At 39.0% G+C, this 22,153-nt stretch overlaps 2 protein-coding genes across 7 annotated transcripts in view; one reads left to right on the forward strand and one right to left on the reverse strand.

The window, feature by feature from the left end:
* The window catches only part of LOC128701359 (leucine-rich melanocyte differentiation-associated protein), a 58,788-nt gene extending 51,522 nt beyond the window's left edge, over window positions 1-7,266 (forward strand). For 3 of the 5 annotated variants that reach the window (XM_053795053.2, XM_053795054.2, XM_053795056.2), the window contains one exon: window positions 362-7,266. In XM_053795053.2, coding sequence (XP_053651028.1) covers window positions 362-386 — 25 coding nt within the window. In that variant the 3' untranslated portion in view covers window positions 387-7,266. The remainder of the gene's footprint in view (window positions 1-361) is intronic. The other 2 variants (XR_008408905.2, XM_053795055.2) reach the window with 1 other exon arrangement.
* Window positions 5,059-22,153, reverse strand: part of LOC128701360 (cyclin G) — a 29,293-nt gene continuing 12,198 nt past the window's right edge. For both annotated transcript variants that reach the window (XM_070100343.1, XM_070100342.1), the window contains exons 3-6: window positions 16,677-16,817; window positions 13,959-14,435; window positions 12,565-12,779; window positions 5,059-7,731 (exon numbers count right to left, since the gene is read on the reverse strand). In XM_070100343.1, the coding sequence (XP_069956444.1) occupies window positions 7,527-7,731; window positions 12,565-12,779; window positions 13,959-14,435; window positions 16,677-16,817 (1,038 nt within the window). In that variant the 3' untranslated portion in view covers window positions 5,059-7,526. The remainder of the gene's footprint in view (window positions 7,732-12,564; window positions 12,780-13,958; window positions 14,436-16,676; window positions 16,818-22,153) is intronic.

Below are 22,153 nucleotides of genomic sequence, written 5' to 3' on the forward strand. Positions count from 1 at the left end.
GGTTTATTGTTATCTGGGATAATGCAATGTCTCTAGTATCTGATGAGATAGCTGTAACAGGCTGACTACTGGTAAATATAGTGCTTCTTAAAAAAAAAAAAAGTCGTCGTAAGTACAATAGTGTACTAAATACAGAGCTCAAGTAACTAAAAAAAATAATCCATGTACTATAATATCGTTAGCCAGATGCTTTATTTTCATACTGTACTGTTGTAAATGAATAGTCAGGTAAAAAATATGAACCTTCTATGATAATTCACGCTGTATAGTCCTTGTGGCTTAGCGCTTCTTTTTGATTATAATATGATAATTCACATTAAATGCTATAAAAAATCAGTTAATATTTTCTATGTACTTACAGGAGCATATGGAATAAGGCAGTATAGGTACCTTGGTCAACATTCAGAGGGCAACCGCTTCATCAACAATGAGGCACTCTAAGGTAGACTGTCCATTCAAGGAACTTTCACCAGAGAAACCATAACTTTCTTTACTACTACTTATCCAGCTGACATACTGCATTTTTTAAATCATGCTATAACTGCAGTGTTGGTTTAATATGAAGTATAAAGTATTTTTTAAGTTAGTCCTGTCTTGGCATAGAACTATTATATTCACAGGGAGTGCTAAACCTGTAGGGATCATACAGCACCTGGGAGGAATGGAAGGCATTTAGATTCAATCCAAGGAAGGGGAGCCGTAAGATAAATTTTATTACCTTTGATATACCTTTTGAAGAGTTTTGCGAGTTTCACTATTCTCAGAGCCTGGCCATGAGCCAGGCTCATCTGATGCTTGCCTGGTCAACCAGACTGTTGCTGCTGGAGGCCTGCTGCCCCACATATCAATCACAGCCTGGTTGGTATAGCACCTGGTGCAGATACTTGTCCAGTTTCCTCTTGAAGGCTTCTACACTTGTTCCAGCTGAGTTTCTGATATGTTCTGGTAAATAATTTTCAACTTTTGTGACTTGCATATGTAGGAAAATTAACATATTATTAGCACATGTAGCACTGGTCGCCATTGCCCAGCGGTGAGAGTAGCAACTCTCATTGCTGAGGTCCAGGTAATAAACACTGGACATTAACATGTAGCTTTTCAAACTAATATCTTTCACTGTATTATTTTATTTTAGAAGGATGAGTTAATATGGTGGTATTAAATATTGCAATATCTTTCGCTGTAGCATTTTATGTTAGAAGGATGAGTTAATATAGTGGTATTAAATATTGCAATATTAAATAACATTAAAGCCCATATTTTGAACTCTACTGAACCAGAAACAACTGGAGTTATTGTATGGTATCTGATAGTCTGTGAACAGATTCTAGCTGTTGTAAATTCACTGGTGTAATCGCCCAGTCCGGGCCTTCTTCAGGTGGTGGCCCAGCCTTGACTCCGTCATGGGAGTGTTTCAGACCAGTGTCTGCCATAGGAAGAGGTACAAGTACCTCATCATCATCTGGGACCAGCTGTCCCCAGGCCTAGCCCCATTCCCTGCCCCCACAGGGCTTGGAGGGAGAAGCAAGGCACCTTGGGCTGCCACAAATGCTGTTCACACTGGGCTCAAAGGGTGTAGCAGCTACATATTGTAGCTGTGTTGGAATACATGTACTACTGTTTACTGTGAACAATCCCAAAAGTTTGTTAAAAGTTCAGTGTTAGATATATAACACTGGGCACAATTCCGTGACTGGAACGATACACAAATAACTCATATAGAAGAGTGGAGGTTACGGCAACATTTTGGTCTGACTTGGACCATTTACAAAGCGACTGTAAATGGTCCAAGTCGGACCGAAACATCGTCGTAAGCTCCTCTTCTGTATACGGGTTATTTGTGTACAGTGCAAAGCGTTTCTCTGTGAGGTACTTGAGACATGTGGGGCTAATATATAGGCTGGAGCCTGTAATGTTGAGCTTAACATTTTACTTCTTTGTCTTTGCCAGGCCTTGTGGTAATGTCTATAGGACTTTTCATTTCCTTCCACTCCCAGAAAGTCTAAATACTCGCCAACTTGGTTTACACTTTGTATGCAAATGCTGATGCACTTCAAGCTTAATTCTTGTACCTCAGGACAGGTAATAATCTACATGCAACCAACCAGTGACTGTTAGTCTTGCTTGCTCATCCTTCTGCTTCATCTACAGCTGGTAATTATACTATACAAGGTGCACATTATCACTAAGTTCATTTTCTTTTTTTTTTTTAACTATGATTGTTACACCCATACTCTTATATTCATGAAAGGAGCTAAACCCACGAGGGTCATTCAGCTGCTACACCAAGTGTCTCGAGTGAATGCATTAGCATTAATTTCCTCAAATTAGTAAAATTCTTATTTTCATTGGCCTACTTGCAAACTTGGATTATGCTTCCTTTACAAGTACTGTTTGCTGATTGGCAGTGGCTGATGTCAGTTGACTGCTAGGTCTTGTTAATGTTAGGCTTACTATAATGTTAAGCTAATGTAATCTGTAACAGGTATGACTAATGTAAGTTCTGTGTATGCACATTAAGTACTTCTTGCAGAATGTCATGCTTTTTTTAGGCCAGGTCAGACATATTGCTTTAAAAAATGCATTTTTTTGTTTTTGTCCCCAAAAGATGACTAAGCAGCCTCATCTGACCTTGTCAAAAAAAAAAAAATTAATTTAGTTTTGACAAATTTATTTTGGGTCAGCCTGAATTTAATTAGTATTTATGGAGTATGTATAATCAGTATAACTATTTTGTGATACCCAGATTGGTTTTTGCAGTTATTGCAACAGTGAATTTCATTTTAAGCAAGGATTATAGGTTCTGCCATCCCTAGTGGTTTAGTTTTTTTTTTTTTTTTTATGTAGGTTCTGTCAAAAAAAAAAAAAAAATTATGCCCTGCAAGAGTTATTCTCAGGAAGTCATGGAAACCAGTTAGCTAGATTTGGTGGGAAATATAGTACCTTAATTCTGGAGGGTGGGAATTTAACAGTTTAGAGGGTTTGAATTGTACCTATTGAATAAATGCTGATAAATGTTTTCTTCAGTCACCAACATAGGAAATATGTTACTGTATTTAAATCTCCAAAAAATTTAAAAACTAATTTGATACACAAACAGGACTGTGTGTGTGTGTGTGCGTATTATATATATATATATTATGGGTAATTACTTTGTTCATATTCACCAGTATTTGTTGTGCTTATTGTAAATAATTTTAATTGTCAGATAGTGCACAGACTGACAGTAGCTGTTTATCTGGTACATTTCTTCAAACATTTATGTAAGACCACAACTGTCCGTATCTTTAAAACGAGAACAAACTTCATTGTACTATTTTTTTTTATATAATTTCTAAAGCTGATTTTCACAAACATTGCAGTGTGCTTGTGTCTTGCTAATAGAAGTAATTTATGTTGTTGCAACACTGTGAACATGCATATGTACACACCTTTATTAATGGCTATGGGATGGGCTCTCGCATTAACTCGTGTCACACTATTTCTGGCCTTGTGGGCCCTATTGTATCTAGTCTTATAAATGTGGAAACATTTCATTGTAGAAATTACTAAAATGTGTAGTAAGGTATGATAGTGCTGTAGTGATATCTAGGTAAAGCTAACGTAAGATATTTCCCTCGACTGTTCAGATACAGGCCATTATTAAATTTAAATGTAAGAGAAAGTGGAAATGTCTAATATATAATAAAATAAAACCTTATAAAATATGGGAATGGTTCTAGTAATGTATCCATTGCAATGATCAGAGAGCATCTACATGTAGCTGATAACTAACAGCTTCATCTCCCAACAGTTTTTATACAGATCATTTATTTAAATGAAATATGGTAGTGGATAAAAGCACAGTGATAGAGTAATTGAATTTAGCCTCTCCTCATTTAACGACTTACTCGTTTACTGATGACTTGGACTTACAACGGACTGACTAGTATGCATACCTAAATGTTTATTAGAGCCAATTTCCTCTATTCTGTTTATTACAATATACAGTACACTACTGTATAAATGTTTAAAAATATACCAGAAATGGTGCAAAGGTGACCACTACCATCACCTGCTATCAACAGGTTAAATTTGGTACAGGACATGTGATGTATGGTTACTAAACGTGTAAGAACTCGCCACACCTATTTAAATTGTGGGTGGTGAAAAGCTATGATGGCTCAAGCCATACAAGCCCTTCTCCCACTGGTATGGAGGGCTGATAAGGATCAATAGAGTACAAGCTGTGACAGTCCTGCAAACCTCAATCATTTATCATGGTTGACGTCATTGTATGACCCTTGTGAGTTTAGTGCTTAGTTATGTGGTTGAGCTGCAGTTAAGATCACTTCTCCCTACACAAGTTTGTTTAATAGCTTTCACAATCAAACACACACATTTCACAATTGTAGAAAAAACTAGAATAGGTATACTACAGTAAATGCATGGAAATGAATAATTAGTGTTCACTAGCATTTGTGCACCACCCAGCTCATTTGTTTCAACTTAAGTGAACATGATCGGTCACTTTTTTCAATTCAGTTATGACTTTGTAACAGTAGTTTGCCTTTCCAGAGATTTACTAGAACTGATTTGGTTTTTGCTTAATATTACACAAGTCTTTTTATACATCGTTGTTTCTCATTCTGCTTTACCTTTTGACATGTCTCCATCCCACTTGGTTCTCCAGTATTTTATTCCTCCCATTTCTAATTGTGTAGTAGCTGGTTACAATCACAAAAAAGGTGCATTCAGGCGAGCCAGTGACGATTCAAGCTCAGTAAATAGGGTTTAAGTAAGCTCAAGAGGATGGGGGTAGCATCATTTGAGCTTTCCATGGGTTATTTTATGGCTCATTTAACACAGGCAACAGCAAAGGTAGGGACATGAAGTTTGTACTATGCTTATTTTTTGCCTTTCTTAAACCCACCTTTCATTTAAATCAAAGCCCCAATTTGTGTAAAAAATTTCTCTAGCCACTTCAAGGCTTCAGCAGTATTTTCTGAATTCCTACAACCTGAAGCAGCACATTTTCTAAAATATTCTTTATACAGTGGAAATAAAAAAAAACTATAATTTTAGAAAAATATTTATCTTTTATTTCATTTTGTTGTGGAGAGGCTAGACCACTGTGTGAATGACACAATAACTACATCATTTTTTATTTTTTTTTTTTTTTTGGCTCTTTGGGTTGTTGTCAAATGCCCGAGGCTTAGATAAATCCTTCAAAATAACTTAAACCTGTACATTATACGCTATGTACAATAAAAATACAATGTAAATGACACGAGGGCCAAAACTACAGTAAGGACATTATCCTCTTTCCACAGTCCCAACATTACACATTTAGAAACATATCCATACAGACACCATCAGCATTTCAGAAAATAAGTACCAACACGCACCTGAGTTTGATGGTACTACTGAAAAATCACTAAAGAAAATCCCATTTTTTCTTGCTGGTTTAACAGCTACAACTAATACCAAAGATGACAAACATTACAGCAGTATGTAGATTGAGAAACAGGCCAATTTATATTTAAACATTGCATATAAAATGGGATTTAAAAGATGTTGGGACTAAGGATTTTTACACTGTAGTTTGCCATAGGGCATGAAGCAAATACCCACTGGTCCAGTAACACAGAAATCAAGCTTTGTCCAAAGATGATTATATCTATTAACTGTTCAGGTGGTGACAATGTTCATTGGGCTCCAAATATAGTTTCCACAGAAAACTTTTAAGCAATTAATTCATGTAATGTTAGCACTCCAAGAATGACTTGAAATTTTACAAACATAATATACATCTATATAAATTAAGAATACATTTCATATTCAAATGTACACATTTACATACCTAAATAAATAATCCACAAAAATTAAAAACATATGTGCACTGCTTAGCTCCACAACCGAGCCCAGCACCAATAAACTTTTAACACTATTATTACTGGCAGGTACATTATAAGACTGGGTCTTACAGCATCGGTAATATACATTTATACCCAAATCATATATAACTCAGATTATTTTTATAATATCAACAGCACTGATGCTAGTGCATTAGGATGGGGGTGGGGATGGGCCACTTCCGCGACTCGTCGCCTAGCTAGGTGTCCATCGCTCGGAGGTGGCCTTCCAGTGCCACGCACCACCCTTAAATGTGCCACACTACATGAATCGGGCTCCCTGATAGGGCAATGACCACTTTCACTATGTAGTACACACCACCTTAGCAAATGCCTGCAAATCTGTAACTGCCCCAGCTACCTCTGGTACTACAAGGAAATGAAGTTCCACCTGGCAACAGAACTCTTTAGGCATTTTGTTCAAGAGAGGGTACTCCCTGGATTCAACACTGAATTAATTATCCTTTAGGGTCCACAAGGAAGGTGCTCACCACCCCTTACATCTCAAAACATACTGTGTCTGAGGATATCACAGCCTTGTGTCCTAATAGAACACGTCTAGCATTGCTGAACTTTTTTTGCCTTGTTATTGGTCATCCAAACGATGGATATATGGACTAGTGTTAAGTGCATGTCTAGCAACACTGCATGGGGAGCACTGTTCATGGCACAGAACAATACTGACTAGGGACTAGTGTAGCTTCTTTATTTGAATGATTGGTAAATCCGTCCCATTTACAAATCAGCCAGGAAAAAATCACCACCTTAAATTTTGCTCTATGACCAGGCAATACCCAAAGAGATTATTAGTGAATTAATGTAGAGAATGGTTATTATAATATAACCTTATTGTTAGTATGTTTTGTGATTTTTATGATTTTTTTGTACTTTTTCTTGAAGGAGATGCTGAATAAAGCTAAATACACTATTACATACATCAAAAAAAAAAAGAGCTATTTTTGTATGCTTTTATCCTGTAATTGTTCAGTTTTCCACTAAGATTATACAAGAGGGGAAGGCAATTACCCTCGGCAATAATGAAGCAAAACGACAGTCACTAGACCAGTCAAGCTGGTCTTTTTTTTTTTTTTTTGGTTTTGTTTTGTTTTCTTCATATATCTTACCCATGACAAGGAACGGGGAAAGATAAAGGGCAAGAAGAAAAAAAAAAAAAGCTCATCCTCAGCTATTTCTACTCCTTCACAGGGTTATATTTCGGTGGTCAATTAAGTCAGCTTGTACTTAAAATATGTTCAAAGAATCATGCTAAAATAAAAGCAGTGACTCAGAAAAGGGGAACAAAAATTTCTTGGAAAAAAAAAAAAAAATACATTGTGCTTTTAACAAGTTTTGTGCAGCATGAACTTGAAAAGTAATCTTTAATAAAGGCAGCAACTACCAGCATAATTGTTGTATGTTTAACAACGAACATGGTCACGAGCTGAAATAGACCCATGGAACACTGCTCATGTATTTGGTCAAATACAGCAACATTCAAAAACTGCACATTTAGGAACTGATCATAAAAAAAAAAAATATACTACAACTGCTTTACTTACAGCAATTGTTGGGGAGGGAGGGTGGCAGGAAGAGAATTTGCCACTTCTCTCGGTGCAGTGCACAGCAAAGAAATTAAGCAATACGATTATGTTTCCGGTTAAACTGTGGGTAGGGAAGGAAAGCAGGCGTTTTCTTATGTGGAGACTGGCTGACTGATTTCCGTGGGGATTTCATGGAGGCTGCAGGTGCCGGAAGAGGTGGAAATTCTTCATCATAGTCATAGTCCATTTCTTCCTCGGATGATGATAAATACATTTCCGAACTTTCACTATCCATCCTGGAGAAAAAAAAAATTAAGAATTAAACTCCAAAAATTGCAAATATTTTCTACATCTTACTTTTCAGACCAGTATTTCCTGAAGCAAATACATATTAAAATAAATATCTTACTGTTAATTCTTTGCCTTTCTATATTAAAGCATTTTCAAATTTACCGTCATAGGGTAATTATAAAACAAAGTCAACAGCTTTGCTAGAAAATATCATGTTGATAAAACAATCATGATTACTATGCCAATCTTAACACTATGAAAATTACTGTTTTGCCACAATTTATTACATAAATGAATTGACATTTACATAATGTAAATAAATTGACATTTACATAATGTACAAATTGTCAGACAAGTAAAGCAGTAAAAAAAATTTGAGGGCTACCTTAATTTTTACAAATTTTTAATATCATGTACCTTTAGTTTCATTCATTTGGAAATAACATTCACCAAAAATGACAGAAAAATTAATAGCACAAGTTAAAAGACTTAGACAATAACATTAAATATTACACTAAGGAAGCATCCCTGATGGCAGCGAGGAGCTCTCGATGCAAAGAATTTGACCTGCCTTCCCCTTTCTTGGATGAAACCTGAATGCCTCGCATTCTCCCCTATAAATATACCTAGCTGGGAAAATCTTATTGTAGTCAGCTGGTCCAGTGGCTAGTGTATTAGTCTGGAGTTTTATGACTGATTGCAGGTTCTATCCCTGCCTGTGGTATGGTTTATTTGCAGTTGTGTCATTACAATTTCATGAGTCATGTTGATGGCTTTGAGGGGACTTGAGCTCTATAGACCTAGTAACAGTCACACTGATGGGAGATTCATTTGTAAAAACTTGCATTTGTAGTCACAGTGATGCCTATGCTAACCATCCTATGGTGTATAAATTTACCTAGTTGGACGAATCTTATTGTAGCCAGCTGGCCTAGTGGCTAGTGCATTGGTCTGGGGTTTTATGACTCTCTGATCATAAGGGGGATAAGTCTGTTGAGTATACCTGGTAAAGTGTATGGTAGAGTTATTATTGAAAGAATTAAGAATAAGACAGATAATAGGATAGCAGATGAACAAGGAGGCTTTAGGAAAGGTAGGGGGTGTGTGGACCAGGTGTTTACAGTGAAACATAAGTGAACAGTATTTAGATAAGGCTAAAGAGGTTTTTGTGGCATTTATGGATTTGGAAAAGGCGTATGACAGGGTGGATAGGGAGGCAATGTGGCAGATGTATGGTATAGGAAGTAGGTTACTGAAAGCAGTGAAGAGTTTTTATGAGGATAGTGAGGCTCAAGTTAGAGTATGTAGGAAAGAGGGAGATTATCTCCCAGTAAAAGTAGGCTTTAGACAAGGATGTGTGATGTCACCGTGGTTGTTCAATATATTTATAGATGGGGTTGTAAGAGAAGTAAATGCAAGGGTCTTGGCAAGAGGTGTGGAGTTAAAAGATAAAGAATCACACAAAGTTGGAGTTGTCACAGTTGCTCTTTGCTGATGACACTGCTCTTGGGAGATTCTGAAGAGAAATTGCAGAGATTGGTGGATGAATTTGGTAGGGTGTGCAAAAGAAGAAAATTAAAAGTGAATACAGGAAAGAGTATGGTTATGAGGATAACAAAAAGATTAAGTGATGAAAGATTGAATATCAGATTGGAGGGAGAGAGTATGGAGGAGGCGAATGTATTCAGATATTTGGGACTGGACGTGTCGGCGGATGGGTCTATGAAAGATGAGGTGAATCATAGAATTGATGAGGGGAAAAGAGTGAGTGGTGCACTTAGGAGTCTGTGGAGACAAAGAACTTTGTCCTTGGAAGCAAAGAGGGGAATGTACGAGAGTATAGTTTTACCAACGCTCTTATATGGGTGTGAAGCATGGGTGATGAATGTTGCAGCGAGGAGAAGGCCGGAGGCAGTGGAGATGTTATGTCTGAGGGCAATGCGTGGTGTGAATATAATGCAGAGAATTCGTAGTTTGGAAGTTAGGAGGAGGTGTGGGATTGCCAAAACTGTTGTCCAGAGGGCTGAGGAAGGGTTGTTGAGGTGGTTCGGACATATAGAGAGAATGGAGCGAAACAGAATGACTTCAAGAGTGTATCAGTCTGTAGTGGAAGGAAGGCGGGGTAGGGGTCGGCCTAGGAAAGGTTGGAGAGAGGGGGTAAAGGAGGTTTTGTGTGCGAGGGGCTTGGACTTCCAGCAGGCATGCGTGAGTGTGTTTGATAGGAGTGAATGGAGACAAATGGTTTTTAATACTTGACGTGCTGTTGGAGTGTGAGCAAAGTAACATTTATGAAGGGATTCAGGGAAACCGGCAGGCCGGACTTGAGTCCTGGAGATGGGAAGTACAGTGCCTGCACTCTGAAGGAGGGGTGTTAATGTTGCAGTTTAAAAACTGTAGTGTAAAGCACCCTTCTGGCAAGACAGTGATGGAGTGAATGATAGTGAAAGTTTTTCTTTTTCGGGCCACCATGCCTTGGTGGGAATCGGTCAGTGTGTTAATAATAAAGAAAAAAAATAATACTACAATATAAATAAGTGTGTGTAAAGGTAGAAAGTTGAAAGTGAACATAGAAAAGAGTAAGGTGATGAGGGTATCAAATGATTTAGATAAAGAAAAATTGGATATCAAATTGGGGAGGAGTAGTATGGAAGAAGTGAATGTTTTGAGATACTTGGGAGTCGACATGTCGTCGGATGGATTTATGAAGGATGAGGTTAATCATCTAGGTAGTAGGTTGGTAAACAGCAACCGCCCAGGGAGGTACTACCGTCCTGCCAAGCGAGTGTAAAACGGAAACCTGTAATTGTTTTACATGATGGTAGGATTGCTGCTGTCCATTTTTCTGTCTCAAACATGCAAGGTTTCAGGTACGTCTTGCTACTTCTACTTACACTTAGGTCACACTACACATACATGTACAAGCATATATGTATATACACACCCCTCTGGGTTTTCTTCCATTTTTCTTACTAGTTCTTGTTCTTGTTTATTTCCTCTTACCTCCATGGGGAAGTGGAACAGAATTCTTCCTCCATAAGCCATGCGTGTTGTAAGAGGCGACTAAAATGCCGGGAGCAAGGGGCTAGTAACCACTTCTCCTGTATATATTACTAAATGTAAAAGGAGAAACTTTTGTTTTCCCTTTTGGGCCATCCCGCCTTGGTGGGATACGGCCGGTGTGTTGAAAGAAAGAAGAGGTTAATCATAGAATTGATGAGGGAAAAAAGGCGAGTGGTGCGTTGAGGTATACGTGGAGACAAAAAACATTATCTATGGAGGCAAAGAAGGGAATGTATGAAAGTATAGTAGTACCAACACTCTTATATGGGTGTGAAGCTTGGGTTGTGAATGCAGCAGCGAGGAGGCGGTTGGAGGCAGTGGAGATGTCCTGTCTAAGGGCAATGTGTGGTGTAAATATTATGCAGAAAATTCGGAGTGTGGAAATTAGGGGAAGGTGTGGAGTTAATAAAAGTATTAGAGGGCTGAAGAGGGCTTGTTGAGGTGGTTTGGTCATTTAGAGAGAATGGATCAAAGTAAAATGACATGGAGAGCATTTAAATCTGTAGGGGAAGGAAGGCGGGGTAGGGGTCGTCCTCAAAAAGGTTGGAAGGAAGGGGTAAGGGAGGTTTCGTGGGCGAGGGGCTTGGATTTCCAGCAGGCGTGCGTGAGCGTGTTCGATAGGAGTGAATGGAGACTAATGATATTTGGGACCTGATGATCTGTTGGAGTGTGAGCAGGGTAATATTTAGTGAAGGGATTCAGGGAAACCAGTTATTTTTATATAGCCGGGCTTGAATCCTGGAAATGGGAAGTACAATGCCTGCACTCTAAAAGGATGGGTTCAGGATATTGACGGTTTGGAGGGGAATGTTGTGTATCTTTATACGTATATGCTTCTAAGCTGTTATGTTCTGAGAACCTCTGCAAAAACAGTGATTATGTGTGAGTGAGGTGAATGAGTTGAAGGATTATGAAAGTATTTTCTTTTTGGGGATTTTCTTTCTTTTTGGGTCACCCTGCCTCGGTGGAAGATGGCCGACTTGTTGAATTTTTTTTTTTTTTTCCAACAAATCGGCCGAAAAAATAGAAGACTAACTGTTATGCATTATTCTAATAATTGTATAAATAATGTCAATCCATTCGTGACTGCATATTGGAATGAAGGTGACGTCATTTGTTTACTCTTGAACATCAGCAAAAATAGAACATTTCTGCTATTTTGAGCTCATTTTCAAGGTACTAGTACTTGTCATGAAACCATTCAAAATCATATCTATTTCTGTAATATATCTTCCATTCTATCAAATGAAACAAAAACAAAAAACTAAAAACCATACGAAAATACCACTAAGGGGTGGCTAATTGCCGAGAAGTGAACTCCATTATTTATGGTCCAATTTCTTTCATTTCTGGTGTACGTTAAGATCTTTCCATCATACAATGCCCAAGTTTTAATAAGATAGCCCAACAAACAAATGAGATCCAATTCCTTAGATCAAGAACAAGACCCCTCACCAGCATCAAGGAACCTCCTTTGAGGTCCGCTCATATACGGAAATTTCGCTCGCATATGGAAGCAAAAAAGTTGACCAATCAACTGCTCGCATTTGGAAAAACTTGCAAGTGGAAGTTCCACTGTACTGAAATGGGAGCTCACAGCAATTTTTTTTTTTCTTGGGGGGGGGGGGGGAAGAATAGAAAAGAAAAAAAGGCAGGGGAGGGGATGGGTGGCATACAGCATGTCAGTGTGGTTCTTTGGCATATGGTTTACATCAGCCAATTTAAGGGTTAAATCAATGCAACCTAGTTCCAAGCTGCCTTCATACCCATTTTCTCACCTTGGCCGTATGATAGGAGGATGAGAGGGACCTTGCATTTCAACAATAGTTGGCAGCCTAGTGGTGAATTTATCGGTGGGTCGAAGCTGCCTTAAAGTTCTATTGGAGAGCTTCCAAACCAGACGTTGACGGTGAGGAGAATGTCTCTGGTTTTCATATTGATCCATTAATTCAGCAACTACCTTCTGGCACTGGTCAAAGGTATGGTATGTCACCTGCAAAAGTGAAGACATTAACTAAAACATGATAGCAAGTTTTTAAACTATGCTATTTAACTATTTCTATTATTACATGGATAACATATTAACCCTGAATTACCTAAAATTAATACAGTACTTGTGAGGTAAAAGTTCATGCACATGTACATAATTTGGTGTGTGTTTGTAAGTACTGTATGTATATGGGTTTGTGTATTGCTGCATTTTACACAAATTCAGACTCCTGCATCATCTAACTGCCTCTCATCACTGCACTCTGAGGTAGTAGGCAATCTGTGGTATCAGGAATCCTAGGAGGGCTAACCGATTACTCAGCTATTGCAACTAAGTATTTATTCCTCTGTATTTAATATATTATCCTTGCAGTTATTACCAGTATTTTTTTGAACCTTGGTTTTTAAAGTTAAGCTAAATTTTCTCAACCATCTTTTAAGCTTATTGAGAGAGTGGACCATTTAGTCTTCATGGTAACTGCTGTTTCTCCCATAGCCAAGGCATACTGAACAAGCCTGTGATACAGAGGGATTTGACAAGCTGTATGACAGGGATGGGGGGGAATAGTAGTGACTATCCCCAGCCATTCTGAGCCGATTCTTCTCTACCGACTCGCCACTTCCAACCAAGTGCACAGTATTATGATGTTGTTCGTGTGGGTCTGCACGAGTGTTCAATTATACTGTGCCACATTGCCACGAGTCTAATTAGGGTTCAGGCCTATTATACCATAGCATCTGCAATTATTGGTGACCGAATCTTCTGTTGCTACCTTCCATGACTCCTATTTACATATCTGTGATTCAGAGCACTATAATATCAAGGATCAAAGATCACAGCCAGGTTACAGTATCAAGGGCTGCTCTACACCACCTGCTGGACGCACTTGTATATTACGATACATATCCTAAATTGAAAATGAGAATCAATGCTATGTTTTACTTTTCTTTGAATTTATTATTAGGAAACATTTCATGTTTGTGTATTTACTAAGCTTTATAAACTTTTTTGTCAACTTTAATTTCCTCTTAATAGATGGTGTCTGAACTTGAAAGGAGGAATCTCCATTATTACCATTCACAGTACTGTACTAATAAAATTTTTTAGCTTAAGATTTAACAAAGTCACTAAATTATTTCAATACTATTGATTAATAAATAGCCAATTTTTACAATTCCTTACCTTGCATATATTTTGCAAATGATTAATACAGGCATGATGAATATGTTTGTTGCCATTATCTTGACCAAATTCCAGGGCTAGAAGGGATAGAGCCAATTCTGATGGGCGGAAAGTGGCAGCAGCAGAATCACACTCAACAATCTCAAGCTTGTGAATGAGGGTGGTGAGAGGTGGTGGTAAGGTGGGGTGGTGTAGGAGGGGGGCAGCCAAGTGGTTATGGGCAGCGTAGAGGACACGGAGCAGTGTTAAGGGTGTAACAGGTGGCTGGCAGCGCAGGTCTGTGGCCAGCTTGTCCAAAATGATGCGTTCCATGCGGGTCACATCACCAGACGAGCATTTGCATTGCGAGATGGTGGTCAAGTCTCTGCTATCTGGAATCACCTGAGGTATATCCCTTAAGTGACTATACCCAGGGGTAAACTGGCATGACAGATGGAATGCACTCACAGCAATGCAAGACAAATGCTTTGGTTGTGCCTGAAAAAAATACTCTCATCAATATTTTGCCAACAAAACTTAGAGAACAATATATAATCTAAATATCAAAATATGTGCACTTCTCAACTTTTACAATCTATACACTACTAGCAGCTCTACAATTTCCTATTAACACTACAGGCACTGCCCCTACTATTCCTTTGTTAGTTTGCTAATGCATGTACATAAAAATTTAAGTCCTAATCTTAAGTAAAAGTACAGTACACTTCCCCATAAAGTTTTGATGTATGTACAATGATGTATGACCCTAGTAGGTTTAGCACTTCTTTTTTATTATAATAATTTGACGTATATCATTCTTTTTTATATTTAGAGTATACTGTAACATACTGCTACTGGTGAGTCCTGTATCGTGTACAATTGTTTAATATACAGTCATTGGCCAGAATATCTTTAGCCTTAGTTCAAGACTTAAATTCACCCCACTAACAAAACCTTTTTTTGAAACTGACCCATCATGCTAAATGAAGCTTGCTGCTGCTGCTGCTAATAATTAATAAGGCAAAAGAGGTTGTTGTGGCATTTATGGATTTGGAAAAGGCATATGACAGGGTGGATAGGGGGGCAATGTGGCAGATGTTGCAGGTTTATCGTGTAGGAGGTAGGTTACTGAAAGCAGTGAAGAGTTTTTACGAGGATAGTGAGGCTCAAGTTAGAGTATGTAGGAAAGAGGGAAATTATTTCCCAGTAAAAGTAGGCCTTAGACAAGGATGTGTGATGTCACCGTGGTTGTTTAATATATTTATAGATGGGGTAGTAAGAGAAGTAAATGCGAGGGTCTTAGAAAGAGGCGTGGAGTTAAAAGATAAAGAATCACTCAAAGTGAGTTGCCACAGTTGCTCTTTGCTGATGACACTGTGCTCTTGGGAGATTCTGAAGAGAAGTGGCAGAGATTGGTGGATGAATTTGGTAGGGTATGCAAAAGAAGAAAATTAAAAGTGAATACAGGAAAGAGTAAGGTTATGAGGATAACAAAAAGATTAGGTGATGAAAGATTGGATATCAGATTGGAGGGAGAGAGTATGGAGGAGGTGAATGTATTCAGATATTTGGGAGTGGACGTGTCAGCGGATGGGTCTATGAAAGATGAGGTGAATCATAGAATTGATGAGAGGAAAAGGGTGATTGGTGCACTAGGAGTCTGTGGAGACAAAGAACTTTGTCCTTGGAAGCAAAGAGGGGAATGTATGAGAGTATAGTTTTACCAACACTCTTATATGGGTGTGAAGCATGGGTGATGAATGTTGCAGCGAGGAGAAGGCTGGAGGCAGTGGAGATGTCATGTCTGAGGGCAATGTGTGGTGTGAATATAATGCAGAGAATTCGTAGTTTGGAAGTTAGGAGGAGGTGCGGGATTACCAAAACTGTTGTCCAGAGGGCTGAGGAAGGGTTGTTGAGGTGGTTCGGACATGTAGAGAGAATGGAGCGAAACAGTGACTTCAAGAGTGTATCAGTCTGTAGTGGAAGGAAGGCGGGGTAGGGGTCGGCCTAGGAAAGGTTGGAGGGAGGGGGTAAAGGAGGTTTCGTGTGCGAGGGGCTTGGACTTCCAGCAGGCATGCGTGAGCGTGTTTGATAGGAGTGAATGGAGACAAATGGTTTTCAATACTTAACGTGCTGTTGGAGTGTGAGCAAAGTAACATTTATGAAGGGGTTCAGGGAAACCGGCAGGCCGGACTTGAGTCCTGGAGATGGGAAGTACAGTGCCTGCACTCTGAAGGAGGGGTGTTAATGTTGCAGTTTAAAAACTGTAGTGTAAAGTACCCTTCTGGCAAGACAGTGATGGAGTGAATGATGGTGAAAGTTTTTCTTTTTCGGGCCACCCTGCCTTGGTGGGAATAGGCCAGTGTGATGATAAAAAAAAAAATATATAATAAATAATAAATAATAATCATTTCTATATGTGCAAGGTATATTGGCCTAGCTGACATCAATGACATTACTTATAGAAAAAATCCCTTCTTATGCAGAGCATTTCAAGTAAATTAGGTCAATTTTGTCCCCAGGATGTGGCCCACACCAGTCGACTAACCCAGGTACCTACTTATTTTACCGATAGGTGAACATGAACAGCAGGTGCCTTAAGGAAACACGTCTAATGTTTCCAACCATACTGGGGATTGACCCCTGGATCTCAGTGCGAGAGCCGAGTGCACTAGCAATTGAGCTACAGAACACCTTAATCTACGTATATCTCAAAGCATAGACAAACACCGAGCTTACCTTCATTCGTGTGAGGAAGCGGTCCATGATATTGACTGCATTGAAGAAGGTGTCTGGTGGGAGGTCATACCACACCTTCAAACAACGCAGCACATGGGCTGATCCATTTCGCATCCTCATGCTGATCTCCCCACCATCCTGCTGCAGATATGGAAATAAAGTAAATTAAATTTATATTCCTAAAGATATTAAAAATATTTAGAGTAGTAGGTTGGTAGACAGCAACCACCCAGGGAAGTACTACCGTCCTGCCAGATGACTGTGAAACAAAAACCTGTAACTGTTTTGCATGATGGTAGGATTGCTGGTTTCTTTTTCTGTCTCATAAACACGCTAAGATAACAGGGATATCTTGCTACTCCTACTTACACTTTGGTCACACTTCACAGACACGCACATGCATATATATATATACATACATCTAGGTTTTTCTCCTTTTTCTAAATAGCTCTTGTTCTTTTTTATTTCTTCTATTGTCCATGGGGAAGTGGAAAAGAATCTTTCCTCCGTAAGCCATGCGTGTCGTATGAGGCGACTAAAATGCCGGAGCAATGGGCTAGTAACCCCTTCTCCTGTATACAATTACTAAAAAAGAGAAGAAGAAAAACTTTATAAAACTGGGTTGCTTAAATGTGCGTGGATGTAGTGCGGATGACAAGAAACAGATGATTGCTGATGTTATGAATGAAAAGAAGTTGGATGTCCTGGCCCTAAGCGAAACAAAGCTGAAGGGGGTAGGAGAGTTTCAGTGGGGGGAAATAAATGGGATTAAATCTGGAGTATCTGAGAGAGTTAGAGCAAAGGAAGGGGTAGCAGTAATGTTAAATGATCAGTTATGGAAGGAGAAAAGAGAATATGAATGTGTAAATTCAAGAATTATGTGGATTAAAGTAAAGGTTGGATGCGAGAAGTGGGTCATAATAAGCGTGTATGCACCTGGAGAAGAGAGGAATGCAGAGGAGAGAGAGAGATTTTGGGAGATGTTAAGTGAATGTATAGGAGCCTTTGAACCAAGTGAGAGAGTAATTGTGGTAGGGGACTTGAATGCTAAAGTAGGAGAAACTTTTAGAGAGGGTGTGGTAGGTAAGTTTGGGGTGCCAGGTGTAAATGATAATGGGAGCCCTTTGATTGAACTTTGTATAGAAAGGGGTTTAGTTATAGGTAATACATATTTTAAGAAGAAGAGGATAAATAAGTATACACGATATGATGTAGGGCGAAATGACAGTAGTTTGTTGGATTATGTATTGGTAGATAAAAGACTGTTGAGTAGACTTCAGGATGTACATGTTTATAGAGGGGCCACAGATATATCAGATCACTTTCTAGTTGTAGCTACACTGAGAGTAAAAGGTAGATGGGATACAAGGAGAATAGAAGCATCAGGGAAGAGAGAGGTGAAGGTTTATAAACTAAAAGAGGAGGCAGTTAGGGTAAGATATAAACAGCTATTGGAGGATAGATGGGCTAATGAGAGTATAGGCAATGGGGGTCGAAGAGGTATGGGGTAGGTTTAAAAATGTAGTGTTAGAGTGTTCAGCAGAAGTTTGTGGTTACAGGAAAGTGGGTGCAGGAGGGAAGAGGAGCGATTGGTGGAATGATGATGTAAAGAGAGTAGTAAGGGAGAAAAAGTTAGCATATGAGAAGTTTTTACAAAGTAGAAGTGATGCAAGGAGGGAAGAGTATATGGAGAAAAAGAGAGAAGTTAAGAGAGTGGTGAAGCAATGTAAAAAGAGAGCAAATGAGAGAGTGGGTGAGATGTTATCAACAAATTTTGTTGAAAATAAGAAAAAGTTTTGGAGTGAGATTAACAAGTTAAGAAAGCCTAGAGAACAAATGGATTTGTCAGTTAAAAATAGGAGAGGAGAGTTATTAAATGGAGAGTTAGAGGTATTGGGAAGATGGAAGGAATATTTTGAGGAATTGTTAAATGTTGATGAAGATAGGGAAGCTGTGATTTCGTGTATAGGGCAAGGAGGAATAACATCTTGTAGGAGTGAGGAAGAGCCAGTTGTGAGTGTGGGGGAAGTTCGTGAGGCAGTAGGTAAAATGAAAGGGGGTAAGGCAGCCGGGATTGATGGGATAAAGATAGAAATGTTAAAAGCAGGTGGGGATATAGTTTTGGAGTGGTTGGTGCAATTATTTAATAAATGTATGGAAGAGGGTAAGGTACCTAGGGATTGGCAGAGAGCATGCATAGTTCCTTTGTATAAAGGCAAAGGGGATAAAAGAGAGTGCAAAAATTATAGGGGGATAAGTCTGTTGAGTGTACCTGGTAAAGTGTATGGTAGAGTTATAATTGAAAGAATTAAGAGTAAGACGGAGAATAGGATAGCAGATGAACAAGGAGGCTTTAGGAAAAGGTAGGGGGTGTGTGGACCAGGTGTTTACAGTGAAACATATAAGTGAACAGTATTTAGATAAGGCTAAAGAGGTCTTTGTGGCATTTATGGATTTGGAAAAGGCGTATGACAGGGTGGATAGGGTGGCAATGTGGCAGATGTTGCAAGTGTATGGTGTAGGAGGTAGGTTACTGAAAGCAGTGAAGAGTTTTTACGAGGATAGTGAGGCTCAAGTTAGAGTATGTAGGAAAGAGGGAAATTTTTTCCCAGTAAAAGTAGGCCTTAGACAAGGATGTGTGATGTCACCGTGGTTGTTTAATATATTTATAGATGGGGTTGTAAGAGAAGTAAATGCGAGGGTCTTGGCAAGAGGCGTGGAGTTAAAAGATAAAGAATCACACACAAAGTGGGAGTTGTCACAGCTGCTCTTTGCTGATGACACTGTGCTCTTGGGAGATTCTGAAGAGAAGTTGCAGAGATTGGTGGATGAATTTGGTAGGGTGTGCAAAAGAAGAAAATTAAAGGTGAATACAGGAAAGAGTAAGGTTATGAGGATAACAAAAAGATTAGGTGATGAAAGATTGAATATCAGATTGGAGGGAGAGAGTATGGAGGAGGTGAACGTATTCAGATATTTGGGAGTGGACGTGTCAGCGGATGGGTCTATGAAAGATGAGGTGAATCATAGAATTGATGAGGGAAAAAGAGTGAGTGGTGCACTTAGGAGTCTGTGGAGACAAAGAACTTTGTCCTTGGAGGCAAAGAGGGGAATGTATGAGAGTATAGTTTTACCAACGCTCTTATATGGGTGTGAAGCGTGGGTGATGAATGTTGCAGCGAGGAGAAGGCTGGAGGCAGTGGAGATGTCATGTCTGAGGGCAATGTGTGGTGTGAATATAATGCAGAGAATTCGTAGTTTGGAAGTTAGGAGGAGGTGCGGGATTACCAAAACTGTTGTCCAGAGGGCTGAGGAAGGGTTGTTGAGGTGGTTTGGACATGTAGAGAGAATGGAGCGAAACAGAATGACTTCAAGAGTGTATCAGTCTGTAGTGGAAGGAAGGCGGGGTAGGGGTCGGCCTAGGAAGGGTTGGAGGGAGGGGGTAAAGGAGGTTTTGTGTGCGAGGGGCTTGGACTTCCAGCAGGCATGCGTGAGCGTGTTTGATAGGAGTGAATGGAGACAAATGGTTTTTAATACTTGACGTGCTGTTGGAGTGTGAGCAAAGTAACATTTATGAAGGGATTCAGGGAAACCGGCAGGCCGGACTTGAGTCCTGGAGATGGGAAGTACAGTGCCTGCACTCTGAAGGAGGGGTGTTAATGTTGCAGTTTAAAAACTGTAGTGTAAAGCACCCTTCTGGCAAGACAGTGATGGAGTGAATGATGGTGAAAGTTTTTCTTTTTCGGGCCACCCTGCCTTGGTGGGAATCGGCCGGTGTGATAATAAAAATAAAAAAATAAATTAAAAATATTAATGTACATTATTTAAAATAACCAGTTTACAGTGCTCAATCACATTTGGCCATGAAAAAAAGGTATAAATCTCGTCTACCAAGAATACCATACCTAACAATGTTTTTATTAAAAACAGCAATCTTGATAAATACTCTTCTAGAACTTCATTCACCCTCTCTCCACCTCCATCTCCTTTGCCCAAAGAGTTTTACAGAACATAGCGAGACAAAGTTCTCTACTGGTATTTTACAATTTAGTGCAGTACCAGCAATTCTCGAGTACCTTCACTTATTTTAAAACCTATGTGCAACAACAACCCTATACAGTGGACCCCCGCATACCGAAATGAAAATGCTGGCCCACAGATGGCTCCAACTTCATCCTGTTCCCTACTTGTATGTCTCATAACAATAAAAATGCTTTTAAATGAGCTGATGTAGGTAACAGCTCTTAGCTTGCCAATAAAGTTAGGAATCCTTAACCTGTAAATAGCTTGTCAATAAAGTTAGGGATCCTTAACCTTGTCAAACCCTGTGTAAAAAAAAAAAAAAAGAGAAAGAGAGAAAGTGAAAGAGAGAAAGAGAAAGAGAGAGAAAGAGAAAGAAAGAGAGAAAGAAAGAGAAAGAGAGAGAAAGAGAGAGAAAGAGAGAGAAAGAGAGAGAAAGAGAGAAAGAAAGAGAGAAAGAGAGAGAGAAAGAGAAAGAAAGAGAAAGAAAGAGAGAGAGAGAAAGAGAAAGAGAAAGAGAAAGAGAGAGAGAAAGAAAGAGAGAGAAAGAAAAAGAGAAAGAGAAAGAGAGAACAGGACAGCGTGAAACAAGCTTTTATGCCACAAGACGGGCAGAAAGCAGCAACTTCACTCTGGCTGTACCCTTCTCCAGAACATCACTCCATCTGAGATCATACATACCCAGGATGACTCGAGTATGGAACACATTCGTACAGCATAATGATGTCAACGAGATAAAGTCAGTTGATCAAATGAAAATGCTGGCCCACAGATGGCTCCAACTTCATCCTGTCCCGTACTTGTATGTCTCATAACAATAAAAATGCTTTCAAATGAGCTGATGTAGGTAACAGCTCTTAGCTTGCCAATAAAGTTAGGAATCCTTAACCTGTAATATAGCTGTCAATAAAGCTAGGGATCCTTAACCTTGTCAAACCCTGTGCAAAAAAAAAAAAAAAAAAAAAAGAGAAAGAAAGAGAAAGAAAAAGAGAAAGAGAAAGAGAGAAAGAAAGAGAAAAAGAGAAAGAAAGAGAAAGAGAGAGAAAGAGAAAAGAGAGAAAGAGAAAGAAAAGAGAGAGAAAGAAAAAGAGAGAGAGAGAGAGAGAGAGAGAGAAAGCTTATTAATATTAAATCGAAGACATTACTGAATACACTCCCATGCTCCTTTGCTTTAGTTTTTTTTTTTCACAGGGTTTGACAAGGTTAAGGATCCCTAGCTTTATTAACAAGCTATTTACAGGTTAAGGATTCCTAACTTTATTGGCAAGCTAAGAGCTGTTACCTACATCAGCTCATTTGAAAGCATTTTTATTGTTACGAGACATACAAGTAGGGAACAGGATGAAGTTGGAGCCATCTGTGGGCCAGCATTTTCATTTGATCAACTGACTATCTCGTCGACATCATTATGCTGTACCAATGTGTTCCATACTCGAGTCATCCTGGGTATATATGAT

Source organism: Cherax quadricarinatus, chromosome 72 (assembly GCF_038502225.1).
Source record: "Cherax quadricarinatus isolate ZL_2023a chromosome 72, ASM3850222v1, whole genome shotgun sequence".
Classification (NCBI taxonomy): domain Eukaryota; kingdom Metazoa; phylum Arthropoda; class Malacostraca; order Decapoda; family Parastacidae; genus Cherax; species Cherax quadricarinatus.